The sequence below is a fragment of the Prionailurus viverrinus genome, chromosome F2 (genome assembly GCF_022837055.1).
Source record: "Prionailurus viverrinus isolate Anna chromosome F2, UM_Priviv_1.0, whole genome shotgun sequence".
Lineage (NCBI taxonomy): Eukaryota > Metazoa > Chordata > Mammalia > Carnivora > Felidae > Prionailurus > Prionailurus viverrinus.
Window position 1 is genome coordinate 38,665,071 of NC_062578.1, and position 26,404 is coordinate 38,691,474.

Sequence of the window (26,404 nt, forward strand, 5' to 3'; positions counted from 1 at the left end):
CAATTGCTGGCACTAATATATATTTAGGTACTTCTATACAGATTTATCTAAAATTCTAAAAATCCATTCATGTGAATTCTTTGTTACTAACAAACATTTAACACATTTTTTTTAATGATTGAAATTACACAAATCATAGCTATTGCTTGGCGATTTCAGTCGAGCTTTCATTTTTTTTTTCATTTTGTCAGTATAGATTTGAATTTATGATCTAGCTATGTTTTGAAAAAATATCTTTAGTGTTAGTTTTGATTGTAAAAGTAATACATAGGATAGATAGATAAATATAGATATATTGATATATGGTTTCTGAATTACTTTGTTTATATCCTGAATGTAGTCTATAAAACAAAACCCAAGATTGCTGTTTGTGAAGGAAAAGCAATGTAGCATCATTATTAAGAGTGGATTTGGTTATCTGGTTCTACTTCTCACACCAAAAGAATAGGGTTAAAGTACTACAACTCAGTCTGTGATATCTAAACTAAGGAAAAATTTGTAAATTTAACACGATGTAAACAATCAGAAAAATACAGGGGAGCCTGGGTGGCGCAGTCGGTTAAGCGTCCGACTTCAGCCAGGTCATGATCTCGCGGTCCGGGAGTTCGAGCCCCACGTCGGGCTCTGGGCTGATGGCTCGGAGCCTGGAGCCTGTTTCCGATTCTGTGTCTCCCTCTCTCTCTGCCCCTCCCCCGTTCATGCTCTGTCTCTCTCTGTTCCAAAAATAAATAAACGTTGGAAAAAAATTAAAAAAAAAAAAAAGAAAAAAAAAAGAAAAATACAAAGCAAATTCTATTCTGTACATATGAATGAAGTATACATACATCCCTACATGTTTAGGATTCGTTGGATTTATAAAGAAAGGTAGACATTTTTGCACAGATAGAAAGCAATGCCATCTTTGGAAAGCTGAGGGAACTAGTCTCCACCTTAATTAAAAAAACAATGGAAAAAGGTCCAGCAGAGGACCTTTTTTATTCAAAAGTTCAAGTACTTTTTTATTCTGAAGGCTTTCAGAAACCAGATTTCTACTCTCTGGACACATAGGTATTAAAAGGGCTGCAGTAAATTTATACCATGATATTCTTTCTCTTGGCCTCACAATTTTAGTTAATATATTGGCTTTTTGGTTTAATTCCAATGGCACAACTCATAAATGCAGGCTTTTTCTTCTGGGACAGGGGGAAACAATCATAAACTAAAAATCTTTGACAGCCTGTCTGTTCTATTATAAAATGTAACACCCTATCTAAAAAAGAGAAATCTCCCAAAGGTCGTGTGAAAAGAGGGCAGCACCACACAAAAATCTGGGGATACTTCAAACAGTAGTTTGAAACAATACATTATTCCTTGAGAAATTCCAGTTACTTAGCATGAGTGTGAGAGTTATATGGTTTGGAGAAATCGAGAAAACTGAATGAACGATTTCAGAGACAGGGAAGAACTATTGCCACAAATATTTGTTCATAGTTCATAGTGATGCTTATTTTCTCAGCCCATGAGATGAAATTTCAGTTTGTTTATGAGACTGGCTATTCTGTTCTCAGGCTGGGCAGTGGCCGTCTGAATGTTTCTGTATGAATGAAAAGCTCATCTTCCAAGGAATAAAAAAGATAAGGACATTTAGCAACACCTTCTTATTTTTCTGAATTTTATAGAACTGGTAGTCGTCTGATGTATTGAAAATATGCACGCCCTCAAAAAGTAAGGCTAGATTGTCTGAATATATTTTGCACTATAAACCCCTCTGGCAGTTTTATGTTTTTGCACAGCTTGTAGGAGAGAGACTGGACTGGCTGAACGCTTCCTGGTTTCATTAGCATAACCCAGCCCACCTCCAACACACGCCCACAACTACCTCATTAGCCATTGGGAATGGAGCCAAAAACATAAGACTACAGTGAATATAAGGGGAATTACTGGCGAAAGAGCTCTAGACCAGCTTAACACTGAACCCATTACTTTTCCAAGATCAGAAAAATATTAGACTAACAGGAACCATTTCCCCGTCTTACTCAGATAAGGATTCAAGGTTTTAATCTATAGCTTTTAATCTAGACTAATTAGCTTCACCATAATAAGACATACAGCCTGGCTGCGTATATTTAAGTACTTCTGTTAATCTCTTTCCCTTTCTCCCTCTTTTATTGATTTATTTTTCTGGATAGCTTTGACATTGTAAACCACGGACGAATTGGAGCCTGGCATTGAAAAGAGGTGTTCTGCAACAATTTTTTTTTTTCTTGTCTAAAGAAGTTTACTTCTACAAGAGAGAATCTGAAACATGACAGGGGCAAAGAGGAAAAAGAAAAGTATGCTGTGGAGCAAGATGCATACCCCTCATTGTGAAGACTTTAAACAGTGGTGTAGAAGGCGGCTACCTATTCTGGAATGGGCACCACAGTATAATCTGAGAGAAAACCTGGTTCCAGACACCTTGTCTGGGATAATGTTGGCAGTTCAACAGGTGACACAAGGTAATGTACTGCATTTGATTTTCCTGTTTTAAGCAGAATAGATGTCACTTCGCTTTCTTGGAAAAGTATTATGACCCATGATCTATAATTTAGCTAGTGAAATGGACACTTAATTAATTGTGGGAAAATAAGCGCATTGACTATCTATATACAAAAGCATTCCTAGTTGTCTTTTTTTTTTCTATTTTTTAAAGCTATTAAACACTGAACCAATTTTTGAATGGTAATATTACATATTTGCAATGTTAAAATTCATACTATATAAGTGTAAAAGATCAGTAATTGTGGGAGAATGAATTTTTATAGCTTGACCTTACTGATACAGTTTGTTATTTTCACTGAGTCAAGCTATAAAATATCTCCTGGCTTGAACATATCGTTTGTAAACCTAATTAGCAGCACACAATTACCTGTTGTAGCCTTGAGAGTCGCTATAAGCAAGGAACAGAGCTTTCTGTACATAAAGGAGGCTCTTTGCCAAAACCATTATTTGCAAAGAGAATCCTGTGTGTCCTTAGAGCTTGTATTTTACTGTGCATGTTGATTTAATTCTGTATCACATTACATACTGTATTTATTTCTCAATAAGAAATTTAAACTGGTGAGAAGTCTGAGTTTAACTTTCCCAAAGCAGATTCTAAGTGGTATTCTGGATTTTGATACATAGGTGTTTCTCTTGGTGAAAGCTTTAAGTTGAGTAGTGTGTACATGTGTGTGAACATGTGTGTGTGTGCATGCGTTTTCCTTAGAGATATATTTATTGAATTATTATTATTATTTTGCTAATTCAAGTAATGATTTCCTACCTGTAGCACAGAAGGGAACCAATTTCTCAACCTTGAAAATTTGGAACACTTTCCTTGGCATAGACTGTAGATTTATATTTCCTTGCAGTTTCACTACATCCCTAGCTTGAACTATTATTCATTCTGTTAAATTATAAGCACTCTTTTAATTGAATTATTCTGTAGCTGGAACAAACTGGTTTGTGTATTTGTGTTTTTAGTATGATTAGGACCATCTGCACTGGTGGCTTTACTTTAAGATCCATAAGACTATCATACTTTATGGGATTCCATTTCCCTGAATAGTCTAATATTACATTTTTTAATGACTATTTCGCCAATAGTGAAGCATGGTAATCTTTAATAAAACTGCAAAGTAAATAATAGGTTAGGGCATTTTGAGCCCTGTTTTTATTCAGTTTTAAATTCAAAATGTGACACTACTATGTACTTTGAATCTAAGCGATTGACTTCCAAGGGCTTTTTCACCAGATAGTTTTAGTATAAATGTATAAATTTATTTTGCTTTAATGTAATGTAAAGTGAAAGAGAAATCTATTTTTTAAATAATTTGTTTTGTCATCTCTATAGAATATCAAGTTAATAAGGAAATCTGGGGATATGATAAAGATGTTTGTGATACACCCTTAGCAAGAGTATTTATGTGTAAGTCTTTGGTAGTTAATTGTATGGCTTTCATTTAGATAGAGATTTTGAGGGATTTTGTTTTATGAGTCATATATTTCATTGGTTATAAAGAAACACATTGGCCAGCCCCTGACTGATGGGAAGCACAAAGCTTACTCAGCCCTGTGTCTTGGAAAGTTATGGATCTGGCTGTTGGTTCTCTTGGAAAGCTACCAGTGACTGGGCAAGGCTATGCCGCTAGAAAGAACTTGAAGGTTTTCGTTGATGTATAAAAAGACAAATTCTTCAAAAAGTACCTATTCTTTTGAAAACAATTCTCTTAAACTTTCTCATGCTTACCCACCATGGAGAGATAAAAAGTGAAATATAGGTTACCATTGTTATAAGGGGCACTGTGCTAAGCCCCTGTGTTCATTGTCCTCCCCTTTCCTAACAAAAGCCCAAGGGACAGCAGTCTCTTCTTCATTTTCCATATGAGAAAATGGAGGTTTAGAAAAGCAAGTAATTTTCCCTGGATCTCATACCTGATAAGTGGTAGAATGAGGGCTTGATTCCAAAGCCAACACTTTTAACATTTTATACTTTATGTTCTACACTGCCAAGATAACTAGACTTTTTCATAATACCAATGTTATTGGTAATAAAAGACATTCCTTTGGAAAGGTATGAATATTCCTCCCTTCAAATTACTTTTTCATTTAGGTTTCATCCCTGAAGTTTTTAGACTCAAAGGTGAGTGACGAAGAAAATAACTACAGCGGAATGCACAGTAAGAATGGCGTTTAGATGTCATTAGCTTCTATTTATGTGAGTATAGGCACTCATTACCAGCTCCATTTCTTTAGGAAAATTGGAAGAAAGGGGTAATTTTTGCTTTTGCATCATAACACAATAGAAACAAATACCTGTTTTCCCTCTGCTGATCTTGGAAGCAGCTTTTCAGTTACTCGGCATAGTTGAATTAGGTGAAATTGTTGAATGAAACATTTTTTGACCTATAAATATGGAAAGTTATATGGTTCAATCCAGTAGTTTTTCATTCTTCTCTCTCTAGAAATGTCTTTAAAATTGAGAAGGATAATGGAAACTAACATTTGAATGTATTCTATATGTCAGATATGTTAAATTACGTATTTTAAATCGCTTTACTAAAGATTTCCCAATTGTTAAATATCGATGATTATCAGTCACTATCGTATTTGACTCACGTATAGCATTTTACGTAGTGAGTATACTCCTTCTAAGACTTTCTTCTCTTGGTTTTGAGACATTGCTCTTTCATTTTTCTCCTACCACATCTCTGGCCTTCTCTTCTTGCGAGCCTCTGCAGCTTTTGCCTCTTCCTCAATCCACCCAAGCATCAGTGTCCAGGAGACTCAAACCCTGGCCTTCTTCTCCAAGAAGGCCTTAGGCTTTTTAATCTGCATAAGAGGTTTTAACTACCGTCAGCCTGCTAATGAAACTTTCTCCTAAACCCAAGATCCACATATCCAATTGGACAAACCTAGACTTTTCTAAAAGCACTTCAACTGCAGCATTTAGTCTTCTAAAACAAACCGAATAGCACCACTATCCTAACTAGAATTATAATAATTAAAAATAATAACAGTAATTTTCAAGCACACATGTAAATGGTGTGGTAAGAACATTTGACATTGTATACAAAACTGAGACTCAGAGAGAATAAGTCACTTGCTTGAAGTCACACAGCAAATGAGTGGAAGAGTTAGGATCGGAACTCAGAGAGTCTGGCTCCAGGAGTGTCTCATCTTACACCAGACTGCTTCTCATACGGGGGGGTCTCAAAAGTCATTCCCAACTCTTTCCTCTCTTTTGCCACTTAGCTCGTTAGCACACAGTCAGCCCCTAGGTTCTGTTACTTCCAGTCGCTGAGTGTCTTTCCAACCAAGTAGTCTTCTGCAGGCCTCCTGCTGCGGCCCTAGTTCACGGTCTGTGCCCTTGAAATCATTTTGTGGCCCTTCCTTCTCTGTCTCCTCCTGTAGGCCATGTTGCATACTGCAGCCAGAATGTGAACATCTGAACACATGTCTTCTCTGTCCAAAAATCTTCAGTCCTCTCTTTCCTGTCGGATAAAAGGCCAATTCTTCAGAATAATTTATTAGATCATTAACAATCTGGGGCCCGTGATACCAAGGTCTACTCAAAGAGGCGTCTCCTCTGAAAATCCCTCCCAATCTCCTGGGAAGATGCATATTTTCTTCCCTCCTACTCCCTCTGTACTTTTTACCTATCTGCACGATAGGCCTTAGCAGATTGAGTTATAATATTTCGATACAACTCTTTCCACACTGGTCTGTAAGCTCTGGAAACAAAGGTAATGTTTCAATCTTTACATTTTTACCAACTTGCATGTTGCCTGTTGCATAGAAGTATGTTTTTAATAAATATTTGCTGGAAGTATTAAAAACAATTTAGCTCCTGCAACCTCTGATTATTCCATGGTAGCATAGTGCCACTCGAGGAAGGAAATTAAATTTACATTTTTAGGTTTTCAAAAGAAATGCAACAGAGATACGAAGAGTAAGGAATACATTAAAAATATGAGTGAGTAATGTCTTCCAATTCCTTTTACTTTCCTGAAGTTACAAACTTGCAGCCCTCCAGACAAATCTGGTAAAAGATATATTTCCTTTCTTCCAAAACAATGTTAATTTTTTCTCCAGCCAACATCAACAAATATGAACAGTTCCTATATAAATCCAGATGCTTGACCTCTCTTGAAAAGGGCGAATACACGGCCATACGGGGCCCATATTCCCATTTGGCAAAGATCTGCTGGGCCTTCCTAGAGGCCACCCCCTTTAGACAGGGCATGCACTTTGCATTTTGCCAGTTTCTTCATCACTCACCCATTGCCACCCTTCCTGCTAGTATTCCTGTTACTTGCCCAGCCTGTGTCTGAATTTGTTTCGCCTGCCAAGACGAAACAAATTCAGACGTATGTTTTGTCAATGGTTTTGTCAATTTGCCTAATATGCCCCTAACTCATCCCTAAATAAAACCTTTACCGAGAGATTACATAAGATTAGGTTCTTAACTTAGATCCACAGAAAGTTTTTTTTTTTTTTGAGAGCGAGAGGGCGCAAGTGAGTGGGGGGGGGGGCAGAGAGAGAGAGGGGGAGGGAGGGAAGTGGGGCTCATCCGAAGTAGGGTTTGAGTTCAACGGAAGTGGGGCTCGGATTCACAGAACCTTTAGGTCTGTGAACCTGGGTTTATGTATTCCAATAGACTTCATTTCTTTATAATCCTTTGCATTTTCTGTTAATTATTTTTTTATTTTTTTAACGTTTATTTACTTTTGAGAGAGACAGAGACAGAGCACCAGTGGGGGAGGGGCAGAGAGAGCCAGAGTCACAGAATCCGAAAGCAGGCTCCAGACTCAGCTGTCTGCACAGAGCCCGACACCGGGCTTGAACTCACAAGCGGTGAGATCATGACTTGAGGTGAAGTCAGCCACTCAACTGACTGAGCCACCCAGGCACCCCTCTGTTAATTGCTTAAAAAAAAAAAAAATTCTGCGAAGGAGTACATAGGTGTTGCCAGACTGCTAAAGAGGATTACACCTCCCCAAAGTAAATAAATAAAAGTATGGATGTCCTCATTTCAAAGGAAGAGAAACCTTAGATCACTCTTTCAGCATATTCAAATATTTCTTTGAAACAATGTGCATTTTTAAAAATCTTTAATAAATCTGGAAGCCCTCATCACCACCAGCAGGTACAAGGCATTATAGTCGCATCTACCACAATAACCTGTAACTGACATTTTGGGGGACCTCACTACAGAATGTGTTTTGAAGATGAGCAAACATCCTAGAGAATGTCATTAACTTAAAACATATCGCAAACATGGTGGGCAAGCTGAGCAGTACAAGACTGTACTCCCTAGAGTATCTAGTCCACATTCTAGCCTGAGCAAGCACTTGGGGGAAATAGTTTCTTTGTTTCCAACCTGAAAACTCAAGCACTGAGACAGGGAGGAGACCTAAATGCACGACTTGCCATGTAAGAAGCTAATCCACTGAGAAGGAATATGAGAATGTTTTGCCTTGCATTCCAAGGGATCACCTAGAAATTTTGTTCCCAAACCATGAAAATTTTATGCTGCCATAGGGTTGCCTGATGTTCAAACCACAGTGTTCTGGGCCGCAGACAAAAGATGGATATTCCTTATAATTATGCAGAATGTGTGGCATTGCTGGCACCGAAACACATGTGTGGAAGCCGAGCCTCGTTGCACTCCTGAGGGCAGCTTAGTGACATGTGGAACAGTAAGTGGAAACTCCTGAAGCGTCCTGCATTGGGAAGATGAAAGGCTTGTCTGGGAATTTTCCCCTGCGTGGTCTCAGCTTTGAGGATACAGAATCCTAGCATTAGTGATATATCTCTAACCTAACCCCCTTAATCACTAGTTCTCCCTGCTAGTAACTTTTCTCTCCTCCAGAACAAGGGGCAGCAAAATATTGCCAAGCAAGTCTCAAGTATACTTGTCCTGACCCTTATAAAAATACGCCCACCGGTTAGTAACACTTTGCTGACTTTTCTCTTGCATTTCAATCTATGCCCTGACCTCACCTCACAGTATAACTTCAGGCTTCATTTGACACTCCTGGTTTTCTTTTTCTTCTTCTTTTTTTTTTTTTAATTTTTTTTTTCAACGTTTATTTATTTTTGGGACAGAGAGAGACAGAGCATGAACGGGGGAGGGGCAGAGAGAGAGGGAGACACAGAATCGGAAACAGGCTCCAGGCTCTGAGCCATCAGCCCAGAGCCTGATGCGGCGCTCGAACTCCCAGACCACGAGATCGTGACCTGGCTGAAGTCGGGGACCGCGAGATCCTGACCTGGCTGAAGTCGGACGCTTAACCGACTGCGCCACCCAGGAGCCCCCTTTTTTTTCTTCTTAAATGTAAAGTGATGATGATCTGTATATTAAAGGGTCATTTACATACTTCTGCCTTTAGAGGAATGCTCTTTATAGTGTTTAGAGTTGTTCCCGTGGCAGAATCATGACCTTTCCTTCTAGGGTGTGGAGAATTTAGCAAGGTTTGCAACAAAATAGATTGGCAGTGAGTGTGAAGATAAAGTGTGTGGCCTATTTGGAGTAGACTTCTGTTTTTGCCAGCTAGGATCCATCCTTGCTCCTGTTAATGACTATATCTTGGATTATTTTTGAAGAAACAACCTCTCTTCCATTTTTAGTATATGTGGTTTAGTATATGTGTATATAAGGTTGTAATTTTGACTCTAGTGATGGAGTCTAGGCTCATCAGTGGCTTAAGTCCCCCTCAACCAGGATTCTCAAACCTGTAGATCTATTGGCGGGGGGGGGGGGGGTGCCTGGGTGGCTGAGTCTGTTAGGTGTCTGACTTCGGCTCAGGTCATGATCTCATAGTTCGTGGGTTTGAGCCCCACATCGGGCTCTGTGCTGACAGTTCAGAGCCTGGAGCCTGCTTCGGATCCTGTGTCTCCCTCTTTCTCTCTCTGCCCCTCTCCCACTCACCTCTGTCTCTCTCTCTCTCAAAAATAAACATAAAAAAAAACCAACCCTGCAGATCCATTGGAACCACGTTAGGACTTAAAAGAATACTGGTACCTGGGTGCCATTGTCAGGCAATTGTCAAATTTCCTGGGAGTGGTTTCCAGACATTGAGACATTATGTTTTTTCCTTTTATAAGTTGTCCCAGATTCTGTTGTGTAACGGTGTTGAGAACTGGGTACAGACGCAGTGATTGGTCCGGGGAGAGCTTGTGGCTCAAGTCTTGGTCGTTGGTACAGTCCCCTACATCAGGCCGGGGACTGGTTCATGGATGAGATCTGCCGCCTAGGCACAAGGGCACAGATTTACTATGCCACAAGTCAGTCACTTTTTGTCACTTTTTGTTTTAAAATGGTAACGGTAATACAGATGACCTGATTGGTCCATCAGTCTGGATCCCAGGGGATCCTGGGATTGTAGTGGGGGCAGCTGGCAGTGAGGATGATGTGCCTTTATAGCTTCCCAGGACCTCTGCAGCCTGAAAATGAAGCCAACCCAGCAAAGAGCATAGCAGAGAGAAACAGTCCGGAAGACAGCTAGCATACCCTCAACTTTTTACTTGCATGTGCAAATTGCTTAATTAGTGGGGGTGCCTGGGTGGCTCAGTCAGTTAAGCATCTGGCTTTGGCTCAGGTCATGATCTCGTGGTTTATGGGTTTGAGCCCCACATCCGGCTCTGGGCTGACAGCTCAGAGCCTGGAGCCTGCTTCCGATTCTTTGTCTCCCTCTCTCTCTGCCCCTCACCCAGTCGCATTCTTTTTCTCGCTCTCTTTCTCTTTCTCTCACACAAAAATAAACATTTAAAAAATTAAGGTGTTTAATTAGGTTTAAGTTGAGTTAAACTACACATTTGAGAATTGTTACAATTTAAATATTGCACATTTTTTTCTAATTCTACAGAACCTGGCAAGATAGATATCATTGTACTTTATATTTTTCTGAGAAGGGGGGGTTTGAGGCTCAGAACACTAGATCACTTGCCCCCAGTTCTAGCGCTGCTTAAGAGGGGCTCAGGCCTGATTCTGCCAGGCTCCATCCCTCATCCCTTACTGCCTTCTGTTCCCCTGTTAGTTCAGTTATAACAGATAGAGGACCTAACGTGGGCAAAAGAATGCCCGAGCCTCCCTTCAGCCCCTCAGGTGCCCCTACCCATGATAACACCTTGCTTGATAAAATAAAACCCAGAGATTCTGGTTGAGAGTGGAAGAGGGCTCTGCCACAGGGAAGAAATACCCGGACCAGGGCTCCTCCTCTCTTCCTTCAGAGCTTCTCGCTGCCCTCTGTTAGACTTGCTTCAGATGAGAGAGGGAGAGGACACGTGCTGTAACACTGGCCTGAGCATCAACGAACAATGGCTTTCACCATGTGGTGGAAGGAACACACGGATAAGCTGTTTGGATGAGACTTTACTAAAGGCTAAGGGGCAATAAAAGGGAAAGAGGGAGTGTCATGGGTTTGTAACCAGGCTTCCTTGTCTTCACTCGGTTTATTCTCCTTCATCTCAGCTCTGCTGTCCTCCATCACAGTAGGTGCCGTCTCTAACCCTCACTACCCCTGCCCAGAGCACCACGGTGGACATTTGTCCTTTGCCATTCTGAGTCTAAGAGAAGGCCTACCTAGAGCTCTTCTAACTTTTCTGACCTTGGAGATGTCTGCCCACCAGGCATGACTCTACTCCCTCCGTAGCCATGAGCTCAGCAGCATAGGTCTGTCTCAGCTTAACACCATTTGTATAAATAAAAAACACGAAAGCGTGTTTCTCTAGTCTTTGTTCTTGATCAGCTTTTCCCCGTACATTTTGTTTTTCAGGAGCTAATCCATTTCCATGGCTTCAATTGCCACTTTTCTGCTGGTGAATTGTAAAAATGTATTTCTAGCCCAAGTTTCTCTTTTTAGTTCTAGCTCTAAATATCCGGCTGCATATTGAACACCATCTTAATATCTCCCAGGGACATATTTACAACTGGACACATCATTTTCCCTCTCAAAATCAGTCCTTATCCTCTGTTCTGCATCATACTGAAAGTCACCCCCATCTACCCAATTGTCTATGCAGGAGTCTGGGGATGATCCTAATTGCCTTTTCCCCTTCACGACTGTTATTCAATTAAGGAGGTTCTCTAAATTCTTTCTTCTGAATGTCTCTCAAATATACCTCATGCCCACTGTCCTTGTGACAACTACCTCAGTGTTAACAGATATTGTAACATTTGCGGAATGCTTAAAATAATGCCATAAAGGGTACTAAACTACAGGTGTATTATATGAATCGATCTTCAGAATAACCTAAGAGTTTGAGACCATTATTATCTATATTTTGCAGATGAAGGAAGGAGAATTAGTTTGCCTGTAGTGCCAAGTAATACAGTTTCTATAAAGCAGAGGGAGCATCTAAATGCTTGTCTTTCTGATCCTGAGCCCATGCTCTGATCTTCATTAAAAGCCACCATCATTCCTTCCACGCCAGTTAGACTGTCTTCTTGTTTATGGTTTTGTGTCTCTGTGATCTATTCCAAACTGCCACAAAATTCTTTTTGAGTTAGATAGTGGAGATCTTTGTCTTAAGTTGCTTCAGCTGCACCTTTGCTGATGGCTTTTGGACCTTTTTTGGTGTTTCACTCTATACAGCGTCCTTGCTTTACACCATCTTGTTGGTCTCTCTCCCTTCCCCTCCCTTCCCTCAGCCCTTCCCTCGTGGCTCCCTGGAACTCCAGATGCTTCCCTGGAACCAAAACCACAGGTGTGTTTTTTATTGACATGTATAATGTTGGGAACCGTCAGTTAAATAACAGAAGACTTTATTTTAAAACTGAGTGGGTGTTCCCCCTGTATTGAATCTAATCATCTAATAACAAAGGGCTCATATTCCTGAACGGAAACTCCTAGGCTGAAGCTGATTGGTGCTTGCGCCCTTTCTGTGGGCATGGACTTTCCAACTTATCATATTCCCCAACGTTCGCTATCCTTTTATATCAGCACCACTTCGTTCTTGTTATTCATCCTTTTCCGGTCCAGAGCAGGACATTCTCAGATTCAGCTCAAGGACAGCTTGATTGTCCAAATTCATGACAGCATGCCGAAGCAGTATGTATTTAATATAAAAGCAGACACAATTTAGAATATAGTTAGGTATATAAATAGTCAACTTTTCTCTCATTAGACAGGATTAGACTTCTGAAGATGTTTATCAAAGCCCTTCAATATCTGGAACTTACTTTTGCAGCCACATCTCTTCTTTTTCACCCTGTGTTCCCTAATTTACCTACTTAACTCGCAATTGCATTTGTTTTTATATTTGATTTCCCCCCTCAGTTAGGACTCTTTATAGTCTAGGGTGACCAACCGTCCTGGTTTCAGCAATGAAAGTCCTGAGTCCTAGGAAACCCTTTCAGCTCCTATCAAAGTATTTGGCACATAGTAGGTAGGTACTCAAATGTTTGTTGACAGTGAAAAATCATAATTGAGATGATAGGGCAGAATTTTCCTGTGTCCACTTTCCTTTTGGTGGCTACTCTCCCCGTGGAAACTTTCAGTCTCTTACAGTTTCTGATATTTAAGCTCGTAGGTCCGTTGATCCTGAAGCTTCTTGGTCCTGGTAATTCTTTATTTTCACGTTTGTGAGATACCACCTGTATAAGCAGCCCTGGGATAACAGAACGATGTAATTTGCCTTAACCTCTCTAGTGATTAGAACCAATGATCTTTGATTAACGATCTTTGTCTATGAACCTAGAGAATGTGTGTCTATAGGAATTTTGTTTGCATATAGTTGTGGTTCTTGAACATATGTAAATTGACTCTGGGAAACCCATTTGTAATATCGCTGAGCCCTGAGCCCACTGATGCTGTGAACCAGACAGCTGATTATACTGTGGTTTGCTAATAACAATTCTAAGACCACCACAAACCAGTTACCGGAGGGAAGTAACTTTCATCATTACCCACACAGTTTGGGTTTGATTTCTTATGTGTAGTTCTTGGAAGTGCCTAGTGCCACCTAATTATTTTGTTTTCAAGAATACTAATCTGTCTTCCTAGGGTGCTTTATTCATTTCTATTAAAAAACATACTTGAAAGACGACGCAGTATTTTGCTATGTTCTTGGAAAGAGACAGAGAAGTATAAGACAACACTCCAGCCCACAAGGGCCTTATTATTTTTTCCTTCCTCAGAAATTCGTACAAAGTATATGAGAATATGATCTTGTTATTCAGCCTTGAAGATCTCAATCTGGTGTGGCTATGTAAGGGTGGGAACATTTTCTTAATGAAAGTTTGTAGAGTATTGGTTTCAGCCACTTTCTGCTGTGAGTAGGTTGCATAATCTAGGCAGCTGCCAAAGAATTCTGTATTTTTATTTAGGAACATGAAAAGTAGTACCAGCCCATCTATATAACAAAACATGAAATGAAGAATTGGTGGTAAAAAGTGGGCCAATAAAGAGACCAAAGTGGCAGTCTTGACAAGCTGGCAAGACTGGATTAGTACAGACATATGGCATTATAGGAGTTGGCGCTTTAAGAAATCAAGTCCTGCTAATCACTCTTTCTCTGGAGATGATCGCAAGGAAACTATATACACAGGTAACATTTGGGGAAGGGCAATCAGTGGCCCGCTTTATTAGCTGCGTTAGTGTTGAGTGTTTAAAGCATAGCTCTCGCTAAGCTGGATTGTATCAAAAACAACTTGAACCTGAGATCAAAGAGGTCTTCTCTCTTGTAAAGCTAAGGTTTGGATGTGCTTGTGAAAAGACTGATAGAGAGGTATGCCAGAACTTACCTTGAGGCAAGCCCTGGGCTTTCTGTCATATTAGGAGCATGGATGAAGAAATAGTGGAAGAGAAAAAATGTACATGTGTGAACATACCTTTACCCATTAAGCAATGTGGCCTCAGGTTAAGAGTGCACTTATTACAATGAGCACTGAGTAATGTATGGAATTGTTGAATCACTGTATTTTACACCTGAAACTAACACTCTTTGTTAATTATACTGGAGTATAATTTGCATAATTAAATACTGGAGTATAATTTGTTAATTAAAAACAAAAGGAACGAGGCCTCATAAGAGTGTTCAACTCTGGCCTCTCCAATTAGCAGCCCTCCTTTTGGGTGGGGGAGGTGGAGGGTGGTAGGGGGAAAGGGTCTGGGAACTTCTGCTCTACCCTTTGAACTGAGGTTGTATCTGTAACCTGGGAGAGGTTGGATAGACTCAGGACATTTGAGAAGGTAGGATTGAGGTCAGGCTCAAGAAGCTTAGTTAAGACATACAGATTCGTCCTGGTAGGTGTAAAGTTTAGTACCTGGATGTCAACCAGTGGGAGCAAGACATAAAAGGTCAACCTGGGAAATAAAGTGTCAGAGCTAAGATAAATACAGGAGCAACTTAGGATTAGAACCTGGGTCCAAGATTCTGGGTAGAAAGGGTCTGAGTTACAGTCTAGGAAGCCAGCAGAATGGAGAGATCTCAGAGTCTTTTCTAATTTTCTTTTTTCAAAAAAATTTTTTAATGTTTATTTATTTTTGAGAGAGAGAGAGAGAGAGAGTGAGAGAGAGAGTGCATGAGGCATGAGTGGAGGAGGGACAGAGAGAGAGGAGACACAGACACTGAAGCAGGCTCCAGACTCTGAGCTGTCAGCACAGAGCCTGGCGCAGGGCTTGAACTCCTAAATGAGGAGATCATGACCTGAGATAAAGTCGGACGCTCAACCGACTGAGCCACCCAGGTGCCCCTCTAATTTTCTACTCAGTATATGAGCAGACTTCAAATTTTGGTGGGTGCACTTGAGTCCATGGGAGGCAGTGAGAAAGGCACTTGGCTGGCAAAGACAAGTAAAGGAAGAAGCATGAGCCTGCATTTAATGTAAAGTGGGAAGAAAGTTCTTGTCTCTGCTGCTTCCTGGCCTCGTGTGTTGTCTAGAGGGGTGTTATGGAAACTTGGTCCTCAAAAAAACAAACAAACAAAAAAAAAGACAAAAGAAAACAACACTGAAAGATGCCAAGGGGCAATTCCTGTTCAGATTTACTCAGCTAGAGTGTTGAAGGGGAAGGAACATCAGGACCTGTGAGAAGTCTTAAATCTCCCAGTCATATTCTGCCCAGTGTGGTCAGTACCTGCTAAAAAACTGGCCTTCAGTACCCTTGGGTTGGTACTGGCGTCTGCAGTGAACTGTTTAATAACCTTGTTTCCTGACCTGTTTACAGTCTTCTTGACTACTTGACCTTGTTTATGCCTTCATCCCTCTGATAACCAGTGTCTTTCTTTGTCTTTGATTCTTTGTTTCTCTCCTCATACCCTTTGTTTCTCTGGGTAAATGTATCATTTCATTTCAAGGACCCTTTCGGTCTTTATCAGATCCCCAGTGAAAAAGATCCCAGTATTTTGCTCAACACAAAATAGTTTCCTTATAAATGGAAATATTTCTTATTATGTTCCTTAACAATAGATCTCACAGTCTAATTCAAACCTAGACACAAAAGCACTTATACTAATTTTGGTAGTAGTACAAATAAAGAATATACAAGTGTGGTAACAGCATTGATAACGTGATCAACTCTCACTGCAGTGGGATTGAGGTTTGTAGTTAGGGAAAGTTTCAAGAAGAAATTACACTTTAACTGGATCCTGAAGGCTAGATGAGAGTTTCTCAGGTAATCTATAGATGAAGGGTGCTATGGATAAAAGAAAAACATGCAATGATAAGAATAAAAGAACACAGTTTGTTTAAATACTCATCAGTAATTTAATTTGGTGGGAGTTGTAGCTGGAGAGGGTAGCAGGGCCCAGATCACAAAAAGTTTGAATAACATGGACAAAGTGTTTGGGCTTATTTTCCAAGGTGATGGAGGGCCTTGGTGGATCTTGAGGTATGCCGGGGTGTGACAGAGGTTTGTGTTCTTGAATAATCACTCTGGCAGCAGCTTATATTACATGCTTGACAAGGCAAGAAACTAGTTAGGAAAGACTCGTTAGGAGAAATTCTATTCAGGAAAGGAAGCACTGTGGTCTGAACAGACCAAGGCAGAAGTTGTGGCGGGAAAATAGAAGGGACAGAGTTGTCCAGTGTTAAAGTGGAGTAGGTGCAGTTTGCTCCGTGTGCTCTGTGATGGGAGGGTGAAAAAGAGAACATTGTTGATAATTTCTAGATTCTTGAATTGGAAGACTAATGAAGGTGATGTCCTTTTCTGAAATAGGGCATAAATAAATAAGGAATGCCAGTATGTGATTTTGTTTTGCGTTTAATGCGTGTTGTTTTGTCCTTATGGAGGGATTGGTGGTGGGAGGGACCAAAACAAACAATTTCCATCTTGGATTTGTTATGTGAGTGCCTATAGAATCTCTGGTTGATGTCCATTTGGGTCTGGGGTTTAGGAGAGATATCACTAACGTGCATATATTTGAAACAATTGGTTCTTTTCCATGTCATTGTGAGGGGTCATGATGTATCTCATCAAGAAAATCACAAGGTGTACAAAAATGTTTTAGCCGTTGTAGAAAGTGGGTAAAAAAAAATCAGTTTCGTATATATGAGGTGGTTATAGTCAATGGGATTGGATGGGGATAATTCATTAGTTTGTAGAACAAAAAGAGGAACCAGAATGGAAGCAACTTTGGGGAATCTGACATTTAAGTGGCTGAGAAGCTAGCAAAGGGGAATGAGAAGATGTGGTCCCTTAGCATCATGGTGCTCTGGGAGCCAGTGGGTAAGAGTTCTAAGTGTGGTTGACGTGATAAAAATTATGTATGAAACATAGAGTTCCCAGGACATGAAGAATAAACCAAAAATGTGAAACTTTATGAGAGCCCTGGAAAATATTTTTAGTAATAAACTCAGGTATACCACAACAAAGTGCTTTGCAACTCTTCAGGAATGCGGGCAACTTGCTGATCAAAAAAAAAAAAATGCTATCTATCCTCAACTTCTACTTGAATTAATTCTTGCCTTCCAGTAAAACTTTTTGTGATTTTGGCTCCCATATTTCTCTATCTTCTCTGAACTTTGACCACACTGATCATTGTATAAACTGCACATATAATTGTTCAATTGTTTCAGGCAAGGGCCTTATAATTCATATCTCATGTCCCTTTACATGTCTAATGGAATTGACGGTGGATTTGGGTACACAGTAAAAGGTTACAAGTACTTATAGAGTAACTGTCAGAAAGACCTCAGTTTTGAATTTCAGCTACATCACTTGGGCAACTTCTTTCGCTGCTCTAAGATGAAGTTTTCCTAGGTGTAGAATAGGAATAATAACACCTAGTAGATAGACTTACTTCGGGGGTTAAATGAGAGAAAATCAAGTGCTCAGGACAGAATCTAGCACAAAAGAGGTGTTCAATAAATGCTGTTATTTCAGTGCTATAATTACTATTTTCTATTTCCCATGAGAATGTAAACTCCAGAAAGGTGGGGTTTTTTATCTGGTTTGTTCATTGATGTATCTCAGGTGGCTGGCACATAGTAGGTGTCTCATTGTAGGCAGATGCTTTTCTACATCTCATTTTAGCTCTGCTACTTGAGGGTAAAAGGAAGGTAAGAAGATGGAAAATATCAATTTTGCCTGAAATCTCCCAGAACAATTAAGCTAGAGGAATTCTAGGCATCTTACAAAATGTTAAAGGTGCCCTCCCAAATTTGCCAAGAGGGTGCTTCAAATCTTACTTCTAGATGTTACTGGTGTCAGTTGCTAGACAGATACCATTTAACATCTGCAGGTACTCTGTGCATGGGTGTGCTAAGATTCTCTCTCTCCCACTTACCTTTCCTCCCCCCCCCTCCCCCACCTGGTTAGAAGACAGAAATAGAAGTGAAAACAGACAAATCCAGAAGGGAATGGGAAGAGATGCCAAATAGCTGAGTTGTCATTTTAGGCTCATTGTATCATTCTCTTTGGGTCTCAATGCCTGTGAGCCAGAACGTCTGTGCAAAACTGGGTAGAAGAACATTTCAATGAGTATTTGTATCCTATGGGTTCATGATCACTCTGCTTTCGCTTGTTGTGTATAAACTGGGGGTATTGCTGGAAGACGGCACTGTGCAGACAGCAGACAGAAGGATCATCATTATTGCTTTGGTACGATTTATGTGGCCAAGCCGCCTGCGTCTCTGAGGCTGCAGTATGTGAGAAGGGAGTGCCAGCCTGGACCGTGGCTGTCGGCGCTGGTCTGCACAGACAAGGGCTCCTCAGTTTTGTCTGGAGTCGGGGATTAGCGACGGGTGCCTTTCCTCTGCTCAGCATTTCCTCATTTTCACGCGGGCCCTACTGTTTGCTCTTAACACACTTAGCCACTTGAAACTGGTGAGCTAATGAATCCTTTCCGGAAGTAGCTGGATGATCTTTAAGTAGTGAATTAACCCTCTCAGAGCAGGGTGGCTGCACCTTATCCATTTTTGAAGCGACTGAGGCCATCACAACCTGAAAAGTGTTGCAATCTTACGTGCATGGTCTGACGTTTACTTACATAATTATGTCACTAAAGCTAAGGAATTACTTTTTTTTTACTCTGAAAATTACAATTTTGAATACAGTTAGGTAACAACTCTTGTATTACAAATATTAAAAGATGGGGGCACCCGGGTGGCTCAGTCAGTTGAGCGTCCGGCTTCGGCTCAGGTCATAATCTCACGGTTTGTGAGTTCAAGCCCCACGTCAGGCTCTGTGCTGACAGCCTGGAGCCTGTTTCGGATTCTGTGTCTCCCTCTCTCTCTGCTCCTCCCCTGCTCCTGCTCTCTTTCTCTCTCTCTCAAAAATAAATAAATAAACATAAAAAAATGTTTTAAAATATTAAAAGATGGAAGTGACCTGGAGAAAGTCCTTCAGATTGACCTGCTTCAAGACAGAGAAACCAGGGATCTACTGTTTCAGTCTCCTTCTCTTCCTAATTTAGTGGGTCTCACACTCCAAAGTAAATACAGTAAGAAGAAACAAAGAAATGACATGTGTCATGTATATTTGAGTTTATACTTGCACACTTGCCTCTGGTTCCTGGGATCCCTGATCACCACATGCCCTTTCTTTATCATCTCTCCTCTCCCTTCCCTTCCTCTAGTCCAGCCGTGTGTCTCCTCCTCCCTGGCTGGTACTTCCAGTGATAGATAGCTTTGCGGCCAGCCTTTACAGGGCATCCTTAGGAACTCTGCTTCCGTAGGGAATAAAATCCACCCTTTCAAAATGTTTGCAAGGTACTCTCTCAGCCTGTTTGCCTTTTTCTTTTTTTACGGTTTCATTTTATTTTGTTTTTTTTTTTCTTACTGTTTATTTATTTTGAGAGAGAGCGTGGGGGAGGGGCAGAGAGAGAATCCCAAACAGGCTCCACACTGTCAGCGCAGAGGCTGACCCGGGGCTTGATCGTCTTGACCCTGAGATCATGACCAGAGGTGAGATCAAGAGTCAGATGCTTAACCGACTGAGCCACCGAGGGACCCCAAACTGTTTGCCTTTCTTAAAAGCCGGCTCCCTCACTCAAGGGCATTATCCCCCAGACGCCCCTCTCCAGTGAAGGCTAATCATGCTCCCATTACCCTTGGTAATTTCACATACAAAGCACATTATACTTGTATTTACATGCTTAATAGCCACCCTATTCAATACTGCATCTCCATTTGCTTGTGCCTCTTCCAAGGTCAGTTGTCTTCATATGGTCATGTATTTTTGTAAAAATCCCACAGTGAGATATTTTGCCAGAAGTTGATTAAGAATACTGCCTCTTCCCTACTCAGCTTCCCTTGGGTCACGCCTCTTATGTCTGGTGGCATTGGAGTGGCTGCAGATATTTTTGGGATCCGGCTAAAAGGAAGTTGCCACAAACGGCTGGCACTGACAGAGATCAAATAAAACTCATCGGACAGCAGTGTAACAAGGGCATTTTCAAGAAACTGGTTAATTAGTGTTGGCAATTCTCAAATAATATTTAAGTTTCTGCACGAGAAAACTTGAAATGCCCTGAAATCTTACAGCTATCAAGAACCTCAAAAGAGTCTTTAGTTTGAATTACACGTAATATTAGTAACTAGTCATAAAGCTAAAATGAAAATTTCTAATCTACCAGTAATAAAAAAACAAACTTAAATACACACTGATATTTTAGTCTGCTTCCCCAGAAATTGGAACCTGAGTCAGAGGGCTTCTGTGCAACTTTATAATTAGGGAATGCAAGCCTGGAGGGCCGGAATAAAGGACTCTGAGGATGCCTGGTAGGGGGCTGGTTACCTCCAAGGTGGCAGGCACGTGGCTCTATCATGGGGGCCATGGCCCCAAGAAGGTATCAACTGAACCTCCAGGCCATCTTTCAGTGGGGAGAAACAAGGAGACGTGTATTCACTAGTTTACTTTGTCATTGGTCAGAGGGGCACCCCTTGGGTACGCCTCTGAGCTGACACGCGGGAGTCTGGGCATTCACAGAATCCCAGAGCAGGTGTCGACAGAGAAATGCTAGGGTAAGAAAAAGAGAAGCTGTCAGATTGCACTGCATGAAGTCAGACAGCTCCTGCAGGGCTACGAGAGACGGGCGAGGCCAAGAGCACTTGACATGATATATGAGAAATGTGTGATGTGCAAGAGGAGAGCCAAATTTATCTTTCCGTTGTCTCTATAGAAAATGTTACAAAAACTATTTTCAGGTGAAGAAGTGTTCAGAGCATATACAGCCTGCAATTATAAAGGGAAAAAGAAGTGTAGAGTTATATCAGGAAGTTAATAAAAATGGTGTATTATTTTTTGTGGGTATTTGATCGTGGAGTTTGTCAGATTTTTATAATTTAGCGTGATTTCTCAGTGTAAATAAATATTCACCTTTGTAACTAATGTTATGCTACTTCTCAGTTTTTTTTTAATTCACTTTGTTAATTTAATTTAATTTAATTTAATTCACTTTTTAAGTATTTTTCCTAGGAAGCCCGTCAAAATGTGTAAGATCTAGGGCTCATAAAACCTGACTGCCCAAGTGCTCATATGTGTCCTATCTTAAAACTAATAAGAAAATAAACGAACTCCACTTTCTTTGACCCCCATGTCTCCATCTGGTACCAAGCCTTCTTCTCTTCTCTTCATTAATAAGGATTTTCAGGGTTTCGTTCGTGTTTCCTGCCCCTTCTCCCTGCACTCGCGTCCATTCCTTAACCCGCCCACGCTTGGTTCCTACACCCTCTTTTCCCCGGGCCCTGCTCAGTCTGAGGTCACCACTGGCCCTTCTGTTATCCAATTCAAAGGACATTTTTGTTCTTTGTCATGTGTACTGTTTCTGTGGAATTGCCGCAGACTTTGGCCTTGACTTCTTTATGCCTTTTTTCCTAATTCTCTTCCCATGCATCTGGCAATTCCTTCGCTTTTCCAATTTTGGCGTTGACCAGGCCTTCAGGCTTCTCACGTTTACCTGTCCAGTCTCTTTGGGCCTAAAGCAGGATGTTTGCTGTCTTTTATGAGGTTCCTGTCATGTCCACTCATATCCGGTCAGTTGCCTTTGACCCTGTGACATGTTCTGGGAAGAAAGTGTTCTGTGCTAACACCATAGGCCAGGGAACTGATTTGTTTTGTTAACTGTGTGTGTAATGGCTATTTATATGTGGTGGAACCACATTTTCTTTGCTTACTGCTACTACTTGGATATCGGCAGTAGTTTTCTAACTGTTCCTTCCACCCATCTTGTGTGTCTTCCACATAACTGCTGGACTAATTTGCTGAAGAAGCCCCTGGGTGGCTCAGTCAGTCAACTGTAAGACTTCTGCTCAGGTCATGATCTCACGGTTCATGGGTTTGAGCCCCACGTCGGGCTGTGTGCTGACAGCTCAGAGCCTGGAGCCTGCTTCAGATTCTGTGTCTCTGTCTCTCTGTCCCTCACCTGCTTGCGCTCTGTCTCTCTCTCAAAAATAAACCTACATTAAAAAAATGTAAAAATCAAACCTCGTCACCTTGCTTCCATTAGAAAAAGAATCTAATGACTTCTATAACATTCAGGATAACGTTCAGATTGCTTTTAGAAGTCTCTATCAAAAATGTATAAGTTGGATAGGTTTATGAACAACATACAGGGTGAAAAAAGTTTCAAAAATGTGTAAAAAAATGTGGAATCTCCTGGGATTTTTGCATAAAGTATTACATAAAAAAGATAAGGCTACAACTTGTTTGTCCTATCTAACAGTATATAATCAACATGTCTCCAGATTAGTGGATATGGATCTAATTCATTCTTTTTAAGAGCTGTGTAATATGCCATAGTACTGTTATACTAAAATTCATCTAATCGTCTCTATATTGATGACTATTCAGGTCATTTCCTTGTTTAGTTACTACCTAAGTTATTTTAATACAAAGAATTAGGTATATATTCTTAGGTAATTATGTATTCATTAACAATTCTAATAAAAGTGAAATGGATTTTCATTAAGCATGAAGGTATCCCATGTCCTTCTCTACACTAGATGCTTTGGGGAAGGAATGCAAATCTCCAGTTGGCCGGGCTGAGCCATGTGTCCCCACCTAGAGCCTGGGGTAGGAGGCAACTCCCCTTTTCTCAGCCTATGATCTTTGGGTGGAAGGAGGGACTTCCCGAAGGAAATTGGTGTCCTGCTACCAACAGAAGGGAAAATGGAGATGGGTGGCTAAAAACAGCAAATGTTGTACCACGGAAGCCAATGACCTATTCAACCAGAGTGCAGGTGGTAACATTATCCCCATGTTGTAGACAGGAATTTCATCCTATGGGAGTAGAGGAGGAACAAAAATATGGAGGCTTTGCAGTGTTCCATAGGTCCCTCCTTATCAGTGAAATCTGACTGGGGACATTATTAGATTTATAAATCTGACTGGGGAATTCAACTGGCTTGAAGCCATGGTGGTTGGTGGCTTTGGTCAGCTTGGGGCCCGTGTCCATTCGTTTGCTCTATGAATGAAGGTTATGTGCCCTATCTAAAATTGAGAAGCACATATTCTCAGCAGTATGTAGGAGTCACAGAAAGTAATCAACTTAGATTTTGAAGGACCCAGAGGTTTTCCCTGCTAGAATCCATGGATGGAGTGAGGGCATGTCTAGGCTTTGCTTCTCTTGAGGGCCTAAATGTTGGTGGTGTGTGTGACATACGAAATTCCCTTTGTTCAGCCGGCCAGTAACCCATCCAGAAACATTCCACACTGTGTGGGAGTCCTGACTTTGCGTGTGTGTGTGTGTGTGTGTCCACATATTTTAAATTAGTTTTCATTATTAGATTTGTAAATGTACCAATTCTGCTTTTAGTCCTGGGGCAAATGATTCATCATTTGAAGAGGAAATACAACGTGTAGCTAATAGGCCATTTGTAGTGACTCAATATTCTTATCTTCCCACTGCTCCAATGTTTTGATTCCAGATATTTCTACCACCTTAGAAAATAGGAGATCATTTTAAAAATAGAGAAAGAGGAAAGGAGAAGTTTGGGAGAAGGAAGGGAGGGAGGAAGACAGGGAGAACAGAACTGCAAGCCACCTTATATCATTAGGCAGCGATTTCTCCTTTTTAACTGTTAACCTGTAAAAGTACTTCAGGTTCATCTTACTTTCCATTTCCTTTATTCTATAAGCTGCCCTTTCATTTTCATTAAAAAGGCTCCTCATAAGAACCTTAAGTCAGTGATTAAGGAATGCGGCACAGGACTGAATCTTTCATTTCCTTTCTTGGAGCCTTATTGTTAGTACTTTCTCTAAATTCTGAACACTTTCTCTGACTCTCACGGAACTATTGATACTTAGTCCTTACTCCCTGGAATGAGAACTTTAAGTGCTTCTATCTTTAGCCATTCTGGGCTGAGAATAAGTTCTGAAATGAACACAAAAATACTTCTGATGCTCCATATTCATGACATCTTCCACTCCCACCCCCTAGGCATTATAAGAAATAATTAAGCTTTTGTTATTGGCTTTTGCTCCTATGAAGTATCTTTACTGAGGGGGTGTTACTTGGGTAATGCTATAATTTATTAAGTGATGTGACTTATTAGGATAAGAAGCTCAGCTTTGCTTTTAAAATAAATATCTCAAATTCTAGAGTTCCTCCTTCAACCATACCTAAATGCAGTAATTCGTCTGTGGGCCCAGCACGGAGAACTGAAAAGTAATGTTTGATTTCTCCTTGGCAACTTGAAACAAATTGAATACAGTGCTTTAACATGATTTTGAGACATGAATATTTTCGAGACTGAACAAACTAAAAGCTTCCATTTTTGCAGAAGATAAGGAAATCTTTCTATGCTTTTCTGGGGAGCAGTTCCTCAGACACAGGTCACAGATAAGGTGGGTTGATCATCCAGCAGGGGGCACCTTTATCTCATTTGCATTTAGTGCTAAGTGATCCTGCAGAGGCCTCAGTTAGATGAAGCCTGGGAGGAGCCTCTGGAGTCTTTGCGTGAGCCCATCAGCCTGGGTTCACCCTTGATATTTTTGTAAATATTTTCTTTCTGATATACTGGAAATTGGAGAGATTAATGAGACAATTAAATTGTATTACTTCATATAAAAACTCAATTCAGGGGCACCAGGGTGGCTCAGTCGGTTGAGCGACCGACTTCGGCCAGGTCATGATCTCATAGTTGGTGAGCTCGAGCCCTGTGTCGGGCTCTGTGCTGACAGCCTGCTTCGGATTCTGTGTCTCCCTCTCTCTCTTCTCCCCTGCTCACACTCTGTCTCTCTCTCAAAAATAAATAAAGATTAAAAAAAAATTTAAAAAAAACTTTTCTAAAAAGAGTTTTAAAACCCCAGTTCTAAGGGGAGTAAAACCAGTGATTCTGAGTCCTAACTGCCTGACCTTAGAATAAACAGGTGAGGTCACTGAGCCAACAAAACAGTCTCCAGCAGTGGCTCTCCACGTGTAACCCCAATACCCAATCCCCAACTTCCAACACTTATTTACTTACTAGACACGATCTTTTGCAGTGTCAGGTTTCTTTGATTTTCTGAATAATTGCTATCACGTAAATGCAGATAAGACTGGGCTGAAATAGAAAACAAAATCTGTATCTTAAAGTATAAAACAGTTCTGTGATAAACAGTTCTCTTTCTCACCGGTAGTGACCGAGTGGCTTTCTAGGCATCTCAGCAGAGAAGTTGTCCTAGGAGCAGAGGTAGAGACTGAGTTACCTATCTGCTTTGGTTCTTTGTCTCCCTCGGGGGTCAGGCGCTGTGTTTAGGGAAGCCATTCTCAAGGCCCTGCAGCCTGCCTGGGTTGGAGGGGCAAGGGACTGGTCGGCAATGTTTGACTTTGTGCTCAGGGGCCCTTGAAATTTTGGTAGTGTTTGCAAGTCCTGAAACTACTGATGACATTGACGTGGGAATATGGAGTCTATCCTATTCCTGTACTGTAATAGCCATCACTACACCTACAAAACATGTTTTCTTAAAAACTGCACCTTTCAAAGCCTTCAGACAGTGACCAATATATGATTTTTGATCTTTAAAAATAATCGGCCCTCTAAAGACCTTAAGGTTTCGGCTCCCTCCTCCAATGTCTCTCTCTCCCTCTCCCTCTCCCTCTCCCTCTCCCTCTCCCTCTCCCTCTCCCTCTCCCTCTCCCTCTCCCTCTCTCTCTCCCCCTCTCCCTCTCTCTCTCCCTCTCCCCTTTGCTCTCTGTTTCCTCCATATCCCCTTTTGGGCACCCTGTGGCCTAATACTTACTTTGTTTCTTGATCCTTCTTTTTGTTGTCTTGCTTCTCCTCCAATCTCAACTAGATTGGGTAATACAAATATTTATTAGCATTTGAAGTTTTTCCTCCCGAAATTGGAGAGTTAGAGGGCTGTAATTCTGCTCTTAATTTATCGAATACCCTGTTTTAGAAACATGGAGAAGAGTGTAGATAATGTGGCTAATTTGTAAGTGACTCAAGCCAGTTAATACTTTCACCTTTTTTGGAGTATTTAACATATTTTAGCTGTGTTAGTGTGTTGTGTATGAAAATATGTATGTGGCTTAT

At 40.8% G+C, this 26,404-nt stretch overlaps 1 protein-coding gene across 2 annotated transcripts in view; it reads left to right on the forward strand.

Moving 5' to 3' along the window:
- Positions 1 to 1,919: 1,919 nt before the first annotated feature.
- The window catches only part of SLC26A7 (solute carrier family 26 member 7), a 116,700-nt gene continuing 92,215 nt past the window's right edge, over positions 1,920 to 26,404 (forward strand). The window contains exons 1-2 of one of the 2 annotated variants that reach the window (XM_047841993.1): positions 1,920 to 2,032; positions 2,169 to 2,477. In XM_047841993.1, the coding sequence (XP_047697949.1) occupies positions 2,285 to 2,477 (193 nt within the window). In that variant the 5' untranslated portion in view covers positions 1,920 to 2,032; positions 2,169 to 2,284. Of the gene's footprint in view, positions 2,478 to 26,404 lie in introns of both variants that reach the window. The other variant, XM_047841992.1, reaches the window with a different exon arrangement.